This window comes from Thermobia domestica, chromosome 17 (assembly GCF_964235325.1).
Source record: "Thermobia domestica chromosome 17, izTheDome1.hap1.1, whole genome shotgun sequence".
Classification (NCBI taxonomy): domain Eukaryota; kingdom Metazoa; phylum Arthropoda; class Insecta; order Zygentoma; family Lepismatidae; genus Thermobia; species Thermobia domestica.
In genome coordinates, this window is record NC_137470.1 from 131,940,759 (window position 1) to 131,955,485 (window position 14,727).

General features: G+C 35.2%; 1 protein-coding gene across 1 annotated transcript; it reads left to right on the forward strand.

Moving 5' to 3' along the window:
- The first annotated feature begins 1,351 nt into the window (after positions 1-1,351).
- On the forward strand, positions 1,352-3,081 carry LOC145673716 (uncharacterized protein F54H12.2-like). Its single transcript, XM_081743429.1, has 2 exons — positions 1,352-2,166; positions 2,840-3,081. The coding sequence occupies exon 1, from the start codon at positions 1,382-1,384 to the stop codon at positions 2,162-2,164; it is 783 nt and encodes a 260-aa protein (XP_081599555.1). The 5' UTR covers positions 1,352-1,381; the 3' UTR covers positions 2,165-2,166; positions 2,840-3,081.
- The last annotated feature ends 11,646 nt before the right edge of the window (positions 3,082-14,727 follow it).

Consider the following 14,727-nt stretch of genomic DNA (forward strand, 5'->3'; position numbering starts at 1 on the left):
TTTAGATCAACTACAAGAAAGAGTATTATATTTTGATACTGATTCCGTCATTTATACGCAAAAACCTGGTGAAAGTACAATTCCAACTGGTGACTTTTTAGGCGATTTAACAAATGAAGTCCTCGAATATGGTAAAGAAGCCTATATTTCAGAATATGTATCGGCGGGCCCGAAGAATTACAGCTTACGTATTTTTGATCCCAGCACGAAGAAGGAGTTTCAAGTATGCAAGATACGGGGCTTTTCATTAAACTATGAATCTTCAAAACACCTAAATTTTGATGTAATGAAGAAAATGATAGTAGATAATGAAGAGGATGCAGAAGAAGAAGAAGAAGAATCTCGTCCCACGGAAGTCAAAATTACCAATGAGAAAAAAATTTGCCGCAGGAAAGACCATACTATCGTCAGCATGCCCGAAACAAAAATTTATAAGATAAATTATATTAAACGACGTAGAATTCCAAATTCATATGATACTCTTCCATATGGCTACACTACTTCCAACAAAAGAAGAAGAGAAATGTAATAAGGCCCTTTATAAATATACGTATGAAGAAAGAATGATCATATTCTTTAACATGGACACGACGTGGAAACATCCCTTTTCATGTATTGTTGCCGGACCAAGTGGATGTGGAAAACTTCCTTTGTAATACAGGATCTGGATATCAACGAAGGAAAAGAAGAAGAATTACACATCATTCCATCTTTAACCCTTCACCATTACACATCATCAAGCGCAAGAAGAAGAAGGAGAAGGGCAAGAGGAAACGTACACAGAAAACAAAGAAAAATCAGTCTTATAAGAAGAGGAAGTTATCACACGATATCTTTGATTAAATCATCACCATTATGGCTTTCTTACATCATCAATCCTGCGAGTGTGTAAAAAGTGAACTAGATATTTTTTCTACAAAACCAACGCAAACCAGTATATTGGATAATCATGTTGTTACATACAAACCAATCAGTTCACTAGCTGATAATGCTCCTATAGAGTTTGTCATCCCAGGAACAAGTGATGAATACATAGATCTACCACATACTCTTCTTTACATCGAAGCTCAAATCGTTAAGCCTGATGGATCAGCATTTGGTGAAAGTGATAAAGCTGTGGCTCCTATTAATGACTTTTTAAATTCTATGTTCAGTGAAGTGGAAGTGTATTTAAATAACAAACTGATTTCATTTCCATCTCATAATCATCCATATCGATCATACATTGAAAAACTGTTAAATTATGATGATTCTGCTAAAAATACTCATCTTCAATGTGCATTCTGGTTTCAAGATACTGCTGGACATATGGATGCAACATCTAGTGGTAATAAAGGATTTCAACGTTATGAATTAACAAAAAAAAAGTGCAAAATTCGACATGCTTGGACATCTTCATTGTGATATTTTTAATCAAGATAAATTTTTAATCCAAGGAGTAGAATTACGTCTCAAGTTAATTCCTGCAAAGCCAAACTTTTGTCTCATCGCTAGTGATGCGTCTGTTGAAGCTAAAGTGAACATTTTAGACGCTGCTTTACATATTAAAAAGATTAATGTTAGTCCTACAATAAAACTAGCACATAACAAGCTTCTACAATCAACAACAGCCAAATATCCTCTCACAAGAGTGCAAATGAAGTCGTTCGTCATTCCAAAGGATCTTCAATCAAAAACAATAGATAATTTATTTATGGGAGTATTACCAACTCGAGTGATTGTGGCGTTTACACAAAATGATGCCTATACAGGAACAATAACTTCAAATCCATTTCATTTCAAACATTTTGACATCAATTTCTTCTCTCTATACATTGATGGAAAACCTGTACCTTCAAAACCATTACAACCAATTTTCGAAAACAACCTCTATGTTTCCTCATATCATACCTTATTCTGTGGATCAGGCATTCACTTTTCAAATCATGGCAACAATATTCCTCGCCTTGACTTTCCTCAAGGATACACTATCTTTGTTTTCGACATTACTCAAGATGGAGAAGCCAGCGCTGTGCAGCATTGGAATCTTATACGTCATGGGTGTGTTCGTCTGGAAGTTCATTTTACGAAGCCTCTACCAGCACCTATCTCCTGCATTGTGTATGGAGAATTCCAATCTCTCTTAGAAGTGGATCATCAGAGGAACATCATCATGGATTTTTAAAGGTACGTTATTTAAATATCATATCATATATGTACATGTCTGCATTTTTATACATGATGTCCTCTACACTAGATTTATTAAATGCTTTGCAAACAAATTCTTTATTTCACAATCATTTCGTTGGCGTATATGCAGCCAATGAATTACCAGCACATGTTCCACTACCTGCAGCTATCATCATAAATACAGATCCCTCGAACAAACTTGGCACACACTGGATTTCCGTATATATTCATACTGATGGCCGTGCCCACTACTTCGATACATTTGGATTTCCTCCATATGTAATGCATCATATTCAATTTCTACGTAGAAATTCCACTTCTTATACATTTAATAATAAACAAATTCAAAGTGTAAAATCATCCCTATGTGGACATTATTCATATCTTTTCCTATGCTTCAAAGCTAAAGGAAAGTCATTAAATGAATTTCATTACACTTTCTCATCAACTCCAGAAAAAAATGATCGTCGTTTGCTGTATTTACTTTTACAGGTAATCATGTCTTCATTCTTCTTCTTCTTCGTTTGTTTTGATTGCTTTTCTTTTCATATTATTGCAGGTAGCCATTTCTTCTTCTTCTTTATTATAATGTGTTTGTATGTATTATTATTTGTTCATGATTATAGATAAAATAAATTTTAAGTTTGTTTTTTTCATTTTTTCATTTCAGAGAGTAAAAGATCGTCATCGTGTGTATGGACATCATCTTCAATGTTCAGATTGACCTCTATCTACGTTTCATCACCAACATCAACAGCAGTAGTATCATCAGTGAACAGTATATGGCAGTTGTAAAGTTATCAACACATGGACAATGGAAACAAAATCTAACGTTCTTTTTAAAATGTACTATACTTACCGGCGTTTTAATTGTGTAAATAGTTTCATCAACAATAAACACTTTGTATTATTTTTTCTCTTTGAAAACAAATGTTTTATTTCTTATTTTCTCCGTTTCCTAATAAATAAATATGTTTTATGTCAGCTATGTAATTAAATACACATATCATAAAACATGTTTTTAAGTCATTGAATTAAAGAATTTCATAGTGATTTAAAAAAAAAGATTCTAAAACTGATTTTTAATTCAATGATGTAATCATATAACTACATAATAATAATAATGAATTCAAATACTTAATCAGTTATTCTTTCGTAAATTAAATCAAGTATGTGAATTCAATATTATTATTATTATTATTATGATAGGACTTTTGTTTTTAAAATTTTAATATTAATTATTTGAGTTCCTTTTTTTAAAAATTAAAAAAAGTCCTATCATACTTAAGACAAAGTTGTATAATAATAATAATTTCAAATACTAATTTCTATTTTAACATTCATTTCAAGAATTTGAATTCGTTATGATTATTATTATTATTATTATACGTATCACTTATAATATACGAGGAAAAAATATGTTAGGATTTTTTTCTTATAAAAAATTTTAAAATCCTAACATATTGAGGTGTATGAAACGAACACAAAACACACACACACACACACAAATAAAACATTTCACTTTCCACTATATATATATTTTTATTACATTTGATATTACGTTGTTTCGTATACATGAAAAAACAAATCAATTTCTCCTTCTTTATGAAGAGTCGTTCACTTCATTGATACCCTCCGAAGGTTGAGTTTCGGTTTCCCCCCACCATGGCTGTGTCGATACACTATCAAATAAATCAGCCATTATTGAATCTATAAGTTTTTGTTTGCAAAATACTTTCATTTCCAATTTTAATCGTTCACCATCAATGTTCACATCACTGTTCTTATCAAGAGAGACACTTGGAAAACTGATGTTCATACCATTAATAATACTCTGTTCATCTACACAGGTATGGATTCCGGCAAGTCCTCTGCATGTAAGACACTGTAATTGTACATGATTACGAATAGTATCTGTACACAAGTCAAAATATTCACGTAGCACAACACTACAAACTTTACTGTTTTTCACAGCATGTTCAATACACGGTAATATTTTCAAGAAATAAAGCCAATCACTTGAAGATAAGTACACAGTGTTTCGAGGAGCATGAAGTGTTCCTTTCTTCTCTAACATCACTAATTTTTCACCCATTAGTTTTCGTACCACCAGTTCGTTTTTTCGACCAAGAGATTTTATAAATGTAATTTCCACTTGAGAATTTAAATAGTCCGTAACAAATGGGGTTAAATGTACAAGTTTCTCCCACTCTGCCAAATTTAACTCCACTCCAAACACAAGTCCTTTGCCAACACGAATCACTGGTTCAAATGTATCACTATCCAGTCCAATGCAAATTAATTTGGTTTTCATTGAATTAAGTCCATATTCAACATTTAACAAGTACTCTTTCTTGGTATCCATAGTTGATGCACAAGCACTCAAAGACATGTTACTCCAGTCGCTGGTCAGTACAGAATAACGACACTATGCATACAGATGACTGCGCATGCATGAAGAGGAGGGGCGAAGAGGAAAATTCATGTTTCATCTTGTTTGTACATGTCACCATACACTTACGATGAGTAAACCAGTTCAGTAAATTCAAGATCGTGCATGTTACGTCCAGATACATTAATCTTCATTCCTTTATATATTAAACAGACATTCCCACTTTGTAAATACGTTAATAATGCACCATTATCTGCTTCCAATTTTTCAGTACAACGTCCAGGTAAAATCACTTTTTCACCTCCTTCAAATGTCACACAGGCCTTCCTACCATATACCGTTGTAATTATCTCACAGTTTACAATACGAAATGGTACTCCAATCTCCAAATCTCGCATTTTTGTAAAGGGTACCATTGATGGCTTATTAAGTTTATCTAATAAACTCATTGACGATGACATCTTTAAAATTTTTGACGTTTCTTCCTTTGCAACAGCTGCTAACAGAATGATCTACACAAGCACATACGTTCCGCTTACGCTCTTCGCAGGAGGGGTGAGGGGTTTGGGGATTCAAATTATTAACCAATAAACGACAAGAACACGAAAATTCATGTTTTATCTTGTTTTCTACATCTAGCAGGTGTCCAAGACTATGAGCATAGCAACAGCAAACCAGCATTTTCCCACGGGGCTTCTGTGGTAACCGTAAAAGGCTATGAACATAGCAACTAAAGAGGAGTAGGGGGTAACGGGGATTCAAATAAACCAAAATTTTCCCACGCGCTTCTGTACTACCCGTAAAAGGCTATGAACATAGCAACTAAAGGCTTGTCGAAACTTGCCTCCCAATTCCAGGAAATGATATCGATTTCTAGGAAAACAAGATAATTTTTTGCTGACTCGGCCGTCTATCCAGCCTCAATTCTACTATGTTTTCCTGCTAGACAAAGTACCTAACGTGTTAACTATTCCTGGGTTTGGTTCCTGGTGGAATTGCTTGCTTCGAATAATAATAATAATAATAAAAGTAAGAAACAGGACTAGAATGTTTCGGATATCTCATTAAGTGGGCTAATAAGTTTCATGTAAACTTGGTGGCGAAGAGTGTAAACTACAACCATGGGTGTTTTAGTCAACTAACTAAAAGTAAAATATGACTTCAGAATTAATGGTGGACGGCTTTTGGTTGGGCGATGTGTGGTCAGCTCAGCAGCTTTCATCGTCGTAATTTACCCATCGTAGTTGTCTATCTTTCAATTTGAGTTGAGGGCTTCCAATTGTCTCAGATGCTGTTTGAACATGTCTTTTGACCTCATCAGAAATCTAACCTATTACCGCACACGCCAAGAGCAATAGTATTCATTATTCTAATACATAGAAGTACGTGAATAGGAAACTGATAATTTTAATTGCATTGGGACATGCATTGGGACCTTTCTATATTTTAAATTCAGGATTATATTTGAGAAAAAGATACAACACATAACATTACTTTGGTAAATGTTTATAGTTGCATTCCTACATATACTTGCCAGCATTTTTATGTATAGAAAATATAATTCCTTTAAGAGTTTATGGGTATATTGTCTCAGTGACAGAGCGTTGTCCTTTAGTATGAGAATTCTCTAGTTCGAACCCACGTCATGTATCAAATTTAAGTGTAAAACAAACCATATATTCGTCCTTAGATCGTTCTCACACGAACAATAAACACGTGCTTAATTACATTAATTCCACTGTTAAAATTTCGTAAATTGTACTTATAAATTTTGGCTTTAGATTTCCTTTTTACTAAACACTTTTACGTAATATTATATATATATATATATATATATATATATATATATATATATATATATATATATATATATATTTACATAAGAATTCATCTGGCTAAGAAACGAAGAATATAAGACAATCGGAGCCAATGGGCTTTCCTTGTTACACCCAAATAAAAGTGAGTCTGAGTAGGCGTAGCCTTTTGAAGTTTTAGTTCCACCAAAGCAGAGGCATACGATGAGGTTGGGTCTTGGCCATGCGGAGGCCCCCTTTCCGCTGAAATTACGATTTTCTGCAAATTTAGTTTACTTAGGTAATTTTACGGGTGATTTTGCAAATTGTAATATAATTTATTCTCATATTGAGTTTTGACCCCCCCCCCTCAAAAGCTTTAGGTACTTCCCGAAATAAACCTCTGCTTACGTGCCTGCACTGAGATACTTGAACACTATCAAATTCGTGGTAATCTGTCTTTGATAAGGTAACGTTTCTTTTGTTCAGTTGGTGTATTACAACATTAAATGTTTGTTAGTATCCTTTCTTAGTACCATATAACTTCACGATACACAACTTTTTTTTTCCCTATGGGTAATCTAGTTTCGCAATGAAGATGAATTTTATGTTGGTTCATTCATCATGAAACAACGAATTTTTCCCCATAGAACCTAAAACATTTAAATAGATTTCAACATTATCAACTGTACATATTTACATTACTACATTACAAACATATTTTTTCTGAAAATTTAGAAGATCATGGACAAATCTAAGGAGTCATTACTCCCCTCTTGGAGGTTCCTGAATTCCACACTGTAGGAGAGAGAGCACGAAACCAGAACTTGTGCATATATTCGAAGGTGTTGCAATCATAAGATAAAAAAGATATGGATAGTCTATAGTCGACAATTCAGATGTGATTCTCTGTTGTCAAAGGAATTGTAATACAGAAAACCCAGTTGTGCAACCTCAAGCCATATATTCAGCACTTCTTCTCTGTATCTTAAATTTAATACAGTATTTTATATCGTAAATGAATCTTGGCATTTTAAAGAAGTACATCTATGATAATAATTATAAATTTGTCATATGAACTGCAAAAGCCGTAAGTCAGACACTTAAAGAAACTGTTATTTGGCTACACAAGATTTCTGTGCACAGCATGGGACTTTGTGTAATTGTATTATTATTTCTGGATCCACGTGTCACCAAAACCAGTATATATTTTAAAGTTTCTGTTTTTAATGATCGGTTTCGATGGACCTTCACCACTATCGAGAATGTACGTAAAATAACTTCTTTTAATATGTTATTGCTTTCAATATGACATTCGAACAAAGTAAATAGCCATATAGAGAATGAGAACAAAATCGACAGGAAACCTTCGAGAGGTGATTCTATTTTCAAAAATAGGATTAAAACATTCTTTAACATTTTCTCCTCACAGACTAAGCTTCCGAGTAATAGATAATTGAATCACTTTGCTTGTGGCTTCTAACACCTTGTATCTTTGAAATCAGAAGAGATACAATCACACAAACACACCATATCAAAGACTCAATGCTTTAGATTCTAGAGTTTAGAGTGTAATAAAATTGAGATTAAAGTTTAGAATGTAATAACACTATCAGATATTATTTGAATTTAGTCAGTGGTAGAGCCCTCACATCTGGTGCATGAAGCCTGTAGTTTGATTTCAGCTCCCGCCAAGTGAGGTTCATGGTGGACAAACACCGTGGGCATCAGATCTGTCGGGTTTTATCCGTTTCCACAGGCTTTTCTCATTTCACAATTATAATTTATCTCATAATCACCGTTTCCCTTCGTGAGGTTGCTCGCGGCTACGTGGATAGTGCACGCGTCCTTGGCGCGGGAGAGCCAGGTTAGATTCCCCGCAGCGGCTCATGTGGCTCAGATCCCACATTAAACGGTAGGTTCCCGTCTCGTATGGCCCTGCTGCTAAAACGAACGTTAAATTCAACACAATCAATCACTCAGCCTTCGTGCATAATCTTTTCTATCGAGCACTGGTGACACAGTAAGCAATTATTACAATACTGACTTACCATTACATTCCCTTAGTTTCTTTAATGGACAGTCTAGGTAGAACTTTTCCTCTTCATCATCTTTTACGGTAAGAATAACTTGCAGCTCAGCTAATATTGTTGGATACAAAGCTAAAAAGTGCTTCCATAAATTACTAATACTTCCAGTCGATTTAACGATTGTTTTACAATAAAGACTACGGCAAATTTACCAGTCGCATCTTTTCCTAAAATACTTTTAAATTATACTTTTTTCCATAGCAAAATGTAACTGCTTTGTGCACTCACCATTAGCGACGATATTAGAAGGGGGTACGAGGGCGAGACTCCTCACAGGGGCGTAACTACTATGGCACGAAACCCCGCATTGCGGGGGGGACCGACACTTCCTAGAGGGCCCTTCACCCTAGCTTCGTAAAGGACGAATCAACATGTTTTTCAGTTTTGTATTAGTCAGCAATAGGCTATATATCTTTCTTCGGTGGGAAATATTGAACTAGATCGGGAAATTTGGAGTCCTCATTTAGTTGCAAACTATTCCATAAGGTCAAACGTTATTTTGATGAGTTGTGTAATGATAGTCGTCTCAGTGACAGCGAATCAAACTTTTGAATTACCATCTATACTAAACTATTTGACATACTAAATTCATAGTTATATTGTTGTTTGCATCTATGCGTGATACAGTATCCAAATTTTCCTTTTTGTTACCTGCTAATATAGTTCATCTCACTGATGATGAAATTCTAAGAAGGGCACAGATACTTCAAACAACTTACATTTGTGATATTGGTTCTTCGTTTCCGATGGAAGTAATTTGCTTTGTGAAACCGTTGAAATCTGAAATAACTATTCAGAATTATGTGTTTGACCTAATAGTGTAAGGCTTTTAATTGTGAAAAATAAATCATTAGCGTCTAGCTTTTAAAAATTTCTTACCGCGTATTTGTGGTTTTTCATGCTCCTGTCTTTGTCAGTCGTTTTCAAAATTTAAATTAATAATAATAAAAAAAACTATGTGAAAAGCACAATAGGCCAAAATAGATTAAGTAATCTAGCACTGCTCTCAATAAATGCGGAAGAAACTGAAAAAAAATGATGTACGGGAGTAAAGGATTTTGCTGACAGGAAGGCAAGAAGGAAACTATTCAATTAATTCGTGCTACTCTTCATGAAGACTGATGTCACTGACTGCAAAGAGGTGAATCCATCTTCCATTCTGAAGCTTATTGAGTAAATTATATGTATAACAAAGTGTTTTCCATTTATAAATATTTAGGTTTAGTAGTTGTATGAATTTAACTCGTTATTCATAGATATAGAGAAATATTCTTATTTATTATGTTATCATTCCACACACACACGCACACAAAATGTTGTTAAAGCGGAGAGCCCTGGGTATTCTCTCGCGAGGGGCCCATGAAACGTAGTTACGCCACTGCCTCTTCGGTGGCATCGCCCATCTGACTGTCCCCGAAACATGTTGTAATGTAAGCCAATAAGACTATTATTTTCGGTATATGAAAGAAAGTTCAATGCCAGGCCACGTGAGTTAGTGGTGGACATCATTGTACCTGTGGGTTTTCTCGGGGTCGTCCTGTTTACTCACATAGACATATTCCACGAATTATATTCTGATAATTTATTTCCATTGATCATTCGCCTCCCTTAGCCTATAGAACATGACCCTGAAATGTAAAACTATAAATTCTGTTTACATGTGTTTACAAGCGCTAATTATTTGCTTCGCTGGCTTCAAATAAAAAATGTAAATGCAAAACTCCTTATATCATGTGTTTGGTAAAAATGACAGTAAAAATTAAATATTACTATTGTGGGCTGAATTTTGATTTAAACAGTATCGGAAGTGTTACTGTTCATCTCAGCGACCAGGAAAACTATGGATTCGACTCTAATATCGGTCACTTTCGATTATTTTTATATATACAGACTGTTAATAAACTAGACTGACAAACTGAAATAGCTGATTCCTCACATTAAAATAAGGGGAAAAAAAGTTCGTATGGACCCGTGCTCAAAAGTGCATAGTTTCAGAGCTAGGACTATCCAAAATCGGAGAAAATGAACTTTGGGGGCGAATATCTCCAAAACTATTAGCTATTGAGCTGAGGCTGCATGTGATTGTTTTAGATTTGCAATCTGCTCTACCCAAAAATGCATGATTCTAAATCGTTCAGTGACGACGAAAGGGAGTCCCCCACAGGAAGTGGGGGTCCCGGATATTCCGTTAGGACAGATTGGTCCTATTTATGCCACATAGAACAACGTACCACCAAATAACAAAAAGTCGTTGAAAGACAATCATATTTTGAACAAGATGAAGATGGCGTAGGATTTTTGGTGTTGTGAGTGCTTGTACAACTACGTTAGAGGCTGATTCTAGTGGATAAAGGAAATTAAATAAAATTGTTACATCTCCAGGTTTCGTGACCCACAGTCGTGATTTGTGTGCTAAGGGAGACACATATTAGGCTCTAATAATACGTAATGATTTGAAAGAATTGGTCCAATGAGGATTTGCGAGAAAATGGTAATACCCCTGCCAAAAATAAATAAATAAATGAATGAAAGTAAGGATAATAGATACAATGTTCTTCATCACAAACTCACTTGATCGTACTTCTAAAGTGGAACTCCTTGCCATGCAGGGGTACACTGAGTTACCATGTATCTCTCTTCCCCCTCCCACGGAGCGAACAACATATTATGTACAACATTGTGATCAAATTTTACTATATTGCACTGCCATCCGACGGTGAATTTCGATTGGTTTCAACCCTTCACCTAACAGAAATCTAATGACAATCCGCTTCTCCATGTTGGTGCAAACCTGCAATGATGCCGCCATCTTGTTCCACTGATTCCCAGCATCCTGTGCGCAAGGCAGCCATGCCAGGCCCATAGTTCTAGGACCACCAGAAATAACAAAGAAGGACAAATTTTATCGAAGTTTTGCATTTTTATACAACTTTTCCGGTTATTTATTGAATGGATCTTGTAGATGGCAGTCACAACTTGTTTCTACTTTTCTTGTCTCTTTTTTCTTACTTTTATTCATTTTCCTCTGTCTTCTTTCCTCTCTTTGGGCTTAGCATCCTCAGGATATTGAGGTGAGGCTATATTTTTATGACATTGTAGCTAGAAAATTAAACCATCTTTTATTTATTCATTTTATTTATTTATTTTGTAAAAAAAAATATACATGCATACATACAGAGACAGACAGCACAGAGGTGTGACTTGAAAAGAAATAAGCTGAAAAGAGTAAAAGATATAATTTATTAGTTAACGTAGATCGTTATGGAGTAAAAATGACAATAGATAGAAAGAAAATATTTTCTGCAATTTATTTTCTCAAGAATACATTTTTTCCTTATGCTTAAGTCTGTACCAAAACCGGAAGTGATATAAATCCACTAAAGTTTCCGGTTTAAACATTTATCGAAAAAAACGATAAGAGATAACTAGAAGCATTTTTTTAAAATTGATTTAGAATTCTAAGCATATAAATATCCATATTTCCTCTTAACCTCCTATTCAAACTGGAATTAGAAGAAATCAGCCACTACCATTTTTAACGCTGACTGTTACAGAATAAAAACGGTAGCATATAACCTGTGTTCTGTAATCAATCATACGTCCCAAGAACACATTCAATTTCCACTCGAACTTATATAAATACAGGGTGGCCACATAAAAGCATCCCGGCCGGATAATATTACAAACGAACAAGTGACTGTGTGAAATTCTCTGACAAGGAAACCGATTCAAGTGAGACATGAAATTATAAACGAATTTATGCGCTATCGAAGTGTTTTTTTTTTTTTTTTTTTTTTTTTGTGAACAATGAATACCATTAGAGGGAAAAATCCTCGATCTCAACCATACCGGAGATATAGAGGGGTAAGGGGAGAGCTGGTACTCGGATATTTTGTGGATTTTCGGCTGTGTTGCTAGTGAATATGTCTGAAAATTGCAGTTAAACGTTAAGAAAAATACACCAGAGCGAATAAAAGTGGTGTTGAATGTTGAGGTGAGTGGTAGAGATTTTACCTCGGGCCGGAAAAAGAAGTGACTGTGAGGAATAACAAACGCCAGTGACACGAAAAACAAAATTGTATGATATAATTTGCTAATATATCGTGTCTTTAGTTTGTAGAAAATGAGAAAACTGATATGAAAATATATTAATTATATTGCTAAAGGATCAGATCACGTTATTATATGAACGAAAATACAAGGTCATATTCTGTGCAAAAACGCTTTGGAAAAACAAATCAAATAATATGAAGCATAAACACATATTGGTGCAAACGTAAGTACGACAGTATGTATTTGTGTGATATATGTTAAAACGCAAACTACGAATCAATTAACAAAAATAATATCTTCCACGTAAAAAATGAAAAACTGTACGTCTGATATACTATATATCACCTAAAATTGTTGCATGTAAACAATACTGATATCACAAAGTAAAGTAGTTCGTCATACCGTCGTACGTAAGAACATACCTTGTGAAACGATACAGTTGTAAATGCTAGATCAATGGCAAGTTTGGACAGCCACCATTTTTTACGTTTTTCATTCTATTTGACCTTATGATGCTCTTATTCGATTCAGCGTACCAAATAACCTATACACAGACACCTTACACACCTATTTCAGGCAACAATGGAACTCCGTTAATTTCACCTTTACCCTTCAAAACCTTCTTCCTCTAGAGTTTTTATGAAATCTTCCGTTTGTAACCCTCACGTCTAAGACGACGTATTACTAAAGTTTCGTGGATGAAGGAATTCTTCATTTTTAAAAGTCTCTTTTACGTGTACTATCGCTTCATATTTAAAAAAATGGCAAAATATCAGACCACCAGCCTTCCCCTTACACTTTTATATCTTCGTAACGGCTGAGATCGAGAGTTTTTCCCTCTAATGGGTTTAATTGTACACGAAAACACCTCGTTTGCGCATAAACTCGTCCACAAATTAGTGTCACACTTGAATCGGTTTCCTCGTGAGTAATTCTGTCTGACAACGTTGTACCATTCACATCAAGAAAATTGTATTTTCTGTGCTTCAGCAAATTGTTAAAGGGGAATAATATTTGCGGCGTGGTCAATTAATAACACACTGCCATTTACCATGAATAAAACTACCTGCGGAATACTATGTTCAGAACCTGGTGCAAAAATGGCGTCAGAGCGAGCCTGTGACGAACGTAAGTAGCTGCTTAACAACACGTTGTTCAAACACTGGTCGTCGTCTGTGATATTCACCCGCGGATAATACGAATCGTACAAAATTCTACACGGAAACTTTCTCAGCAGGTTGTTGTGTCACGAACACACGCTTATGATGAAGTCTCTGAAACTGAAACTGTACTGAGTTCAGAAATTGAAGGAGTCAGACATGTAAATAGGTTCCGCACTGTCACTGCTTACAGATAGTGATTGCGGACCGACATTTTGAATCTACTACTGCATTTTGTGTCCGACGACGCATGGTTCTATTTATCGAGTTGCGTGAAAGCGCAGGATATGCAGCAGGTCTGCTGAGAATCCACATATCCTGCACGAAACACCTCACCATGAGCAAAAATTTCGTATTTGGTACGCAGTTTCAGGGTTCATGTAGAGGTCCAGTGCTTCTTATATCAACAGTAAATGGTAAAGTTTATCGTGACTTCTTGCAACAGTTTCATGACGAACTGACATCAAAAGAAAGACTATACTCCTACTCCCAACAAATCGAGCCATATTTCACACTTCGACGAATAGTTGGTGTTGGTCCTTAAACTGTTTGCAGACGAGAGCACGATAAACAAAGAATTTCGAATTCGTTACCCGGACTCCTCGTTACCGTTATCCTCCTGTGATTTTTATATCTGAATATGCTTAAAACAGAAGGTCTATGAAAATAGATTATGCGCAGTGAAACATTACCCACACCATCCGGAGCATGACCCGTTAAGAGCTACAAGCAGTGTCAGCTATTGCCCTGCGATGAAAGCAGAAGTGACTCTATGTTAACGTGGATCATTCTCAGCATCTCCTGTACAACACAGGTAAGGTAATATTGGCATTTTCCCTAACTCTTTTGGCCGGTATTAACACGTCCGGTTCTTTTTTCTAGAACACCGTGTACTAGAAAAACATATCACAATTTCCCACGTAGAGAGACCATATTTCAATCGATTTTTTCAGAAAGGATCCGAGTGACATTTTGCCCCCTGAACCTTAGATTGTGAATTTTGGTGACCCTCTTGGAGTATACGCAACTTTGTGTACAGAAAGGGCATGTGTTTAAGCTGTTACAACGGT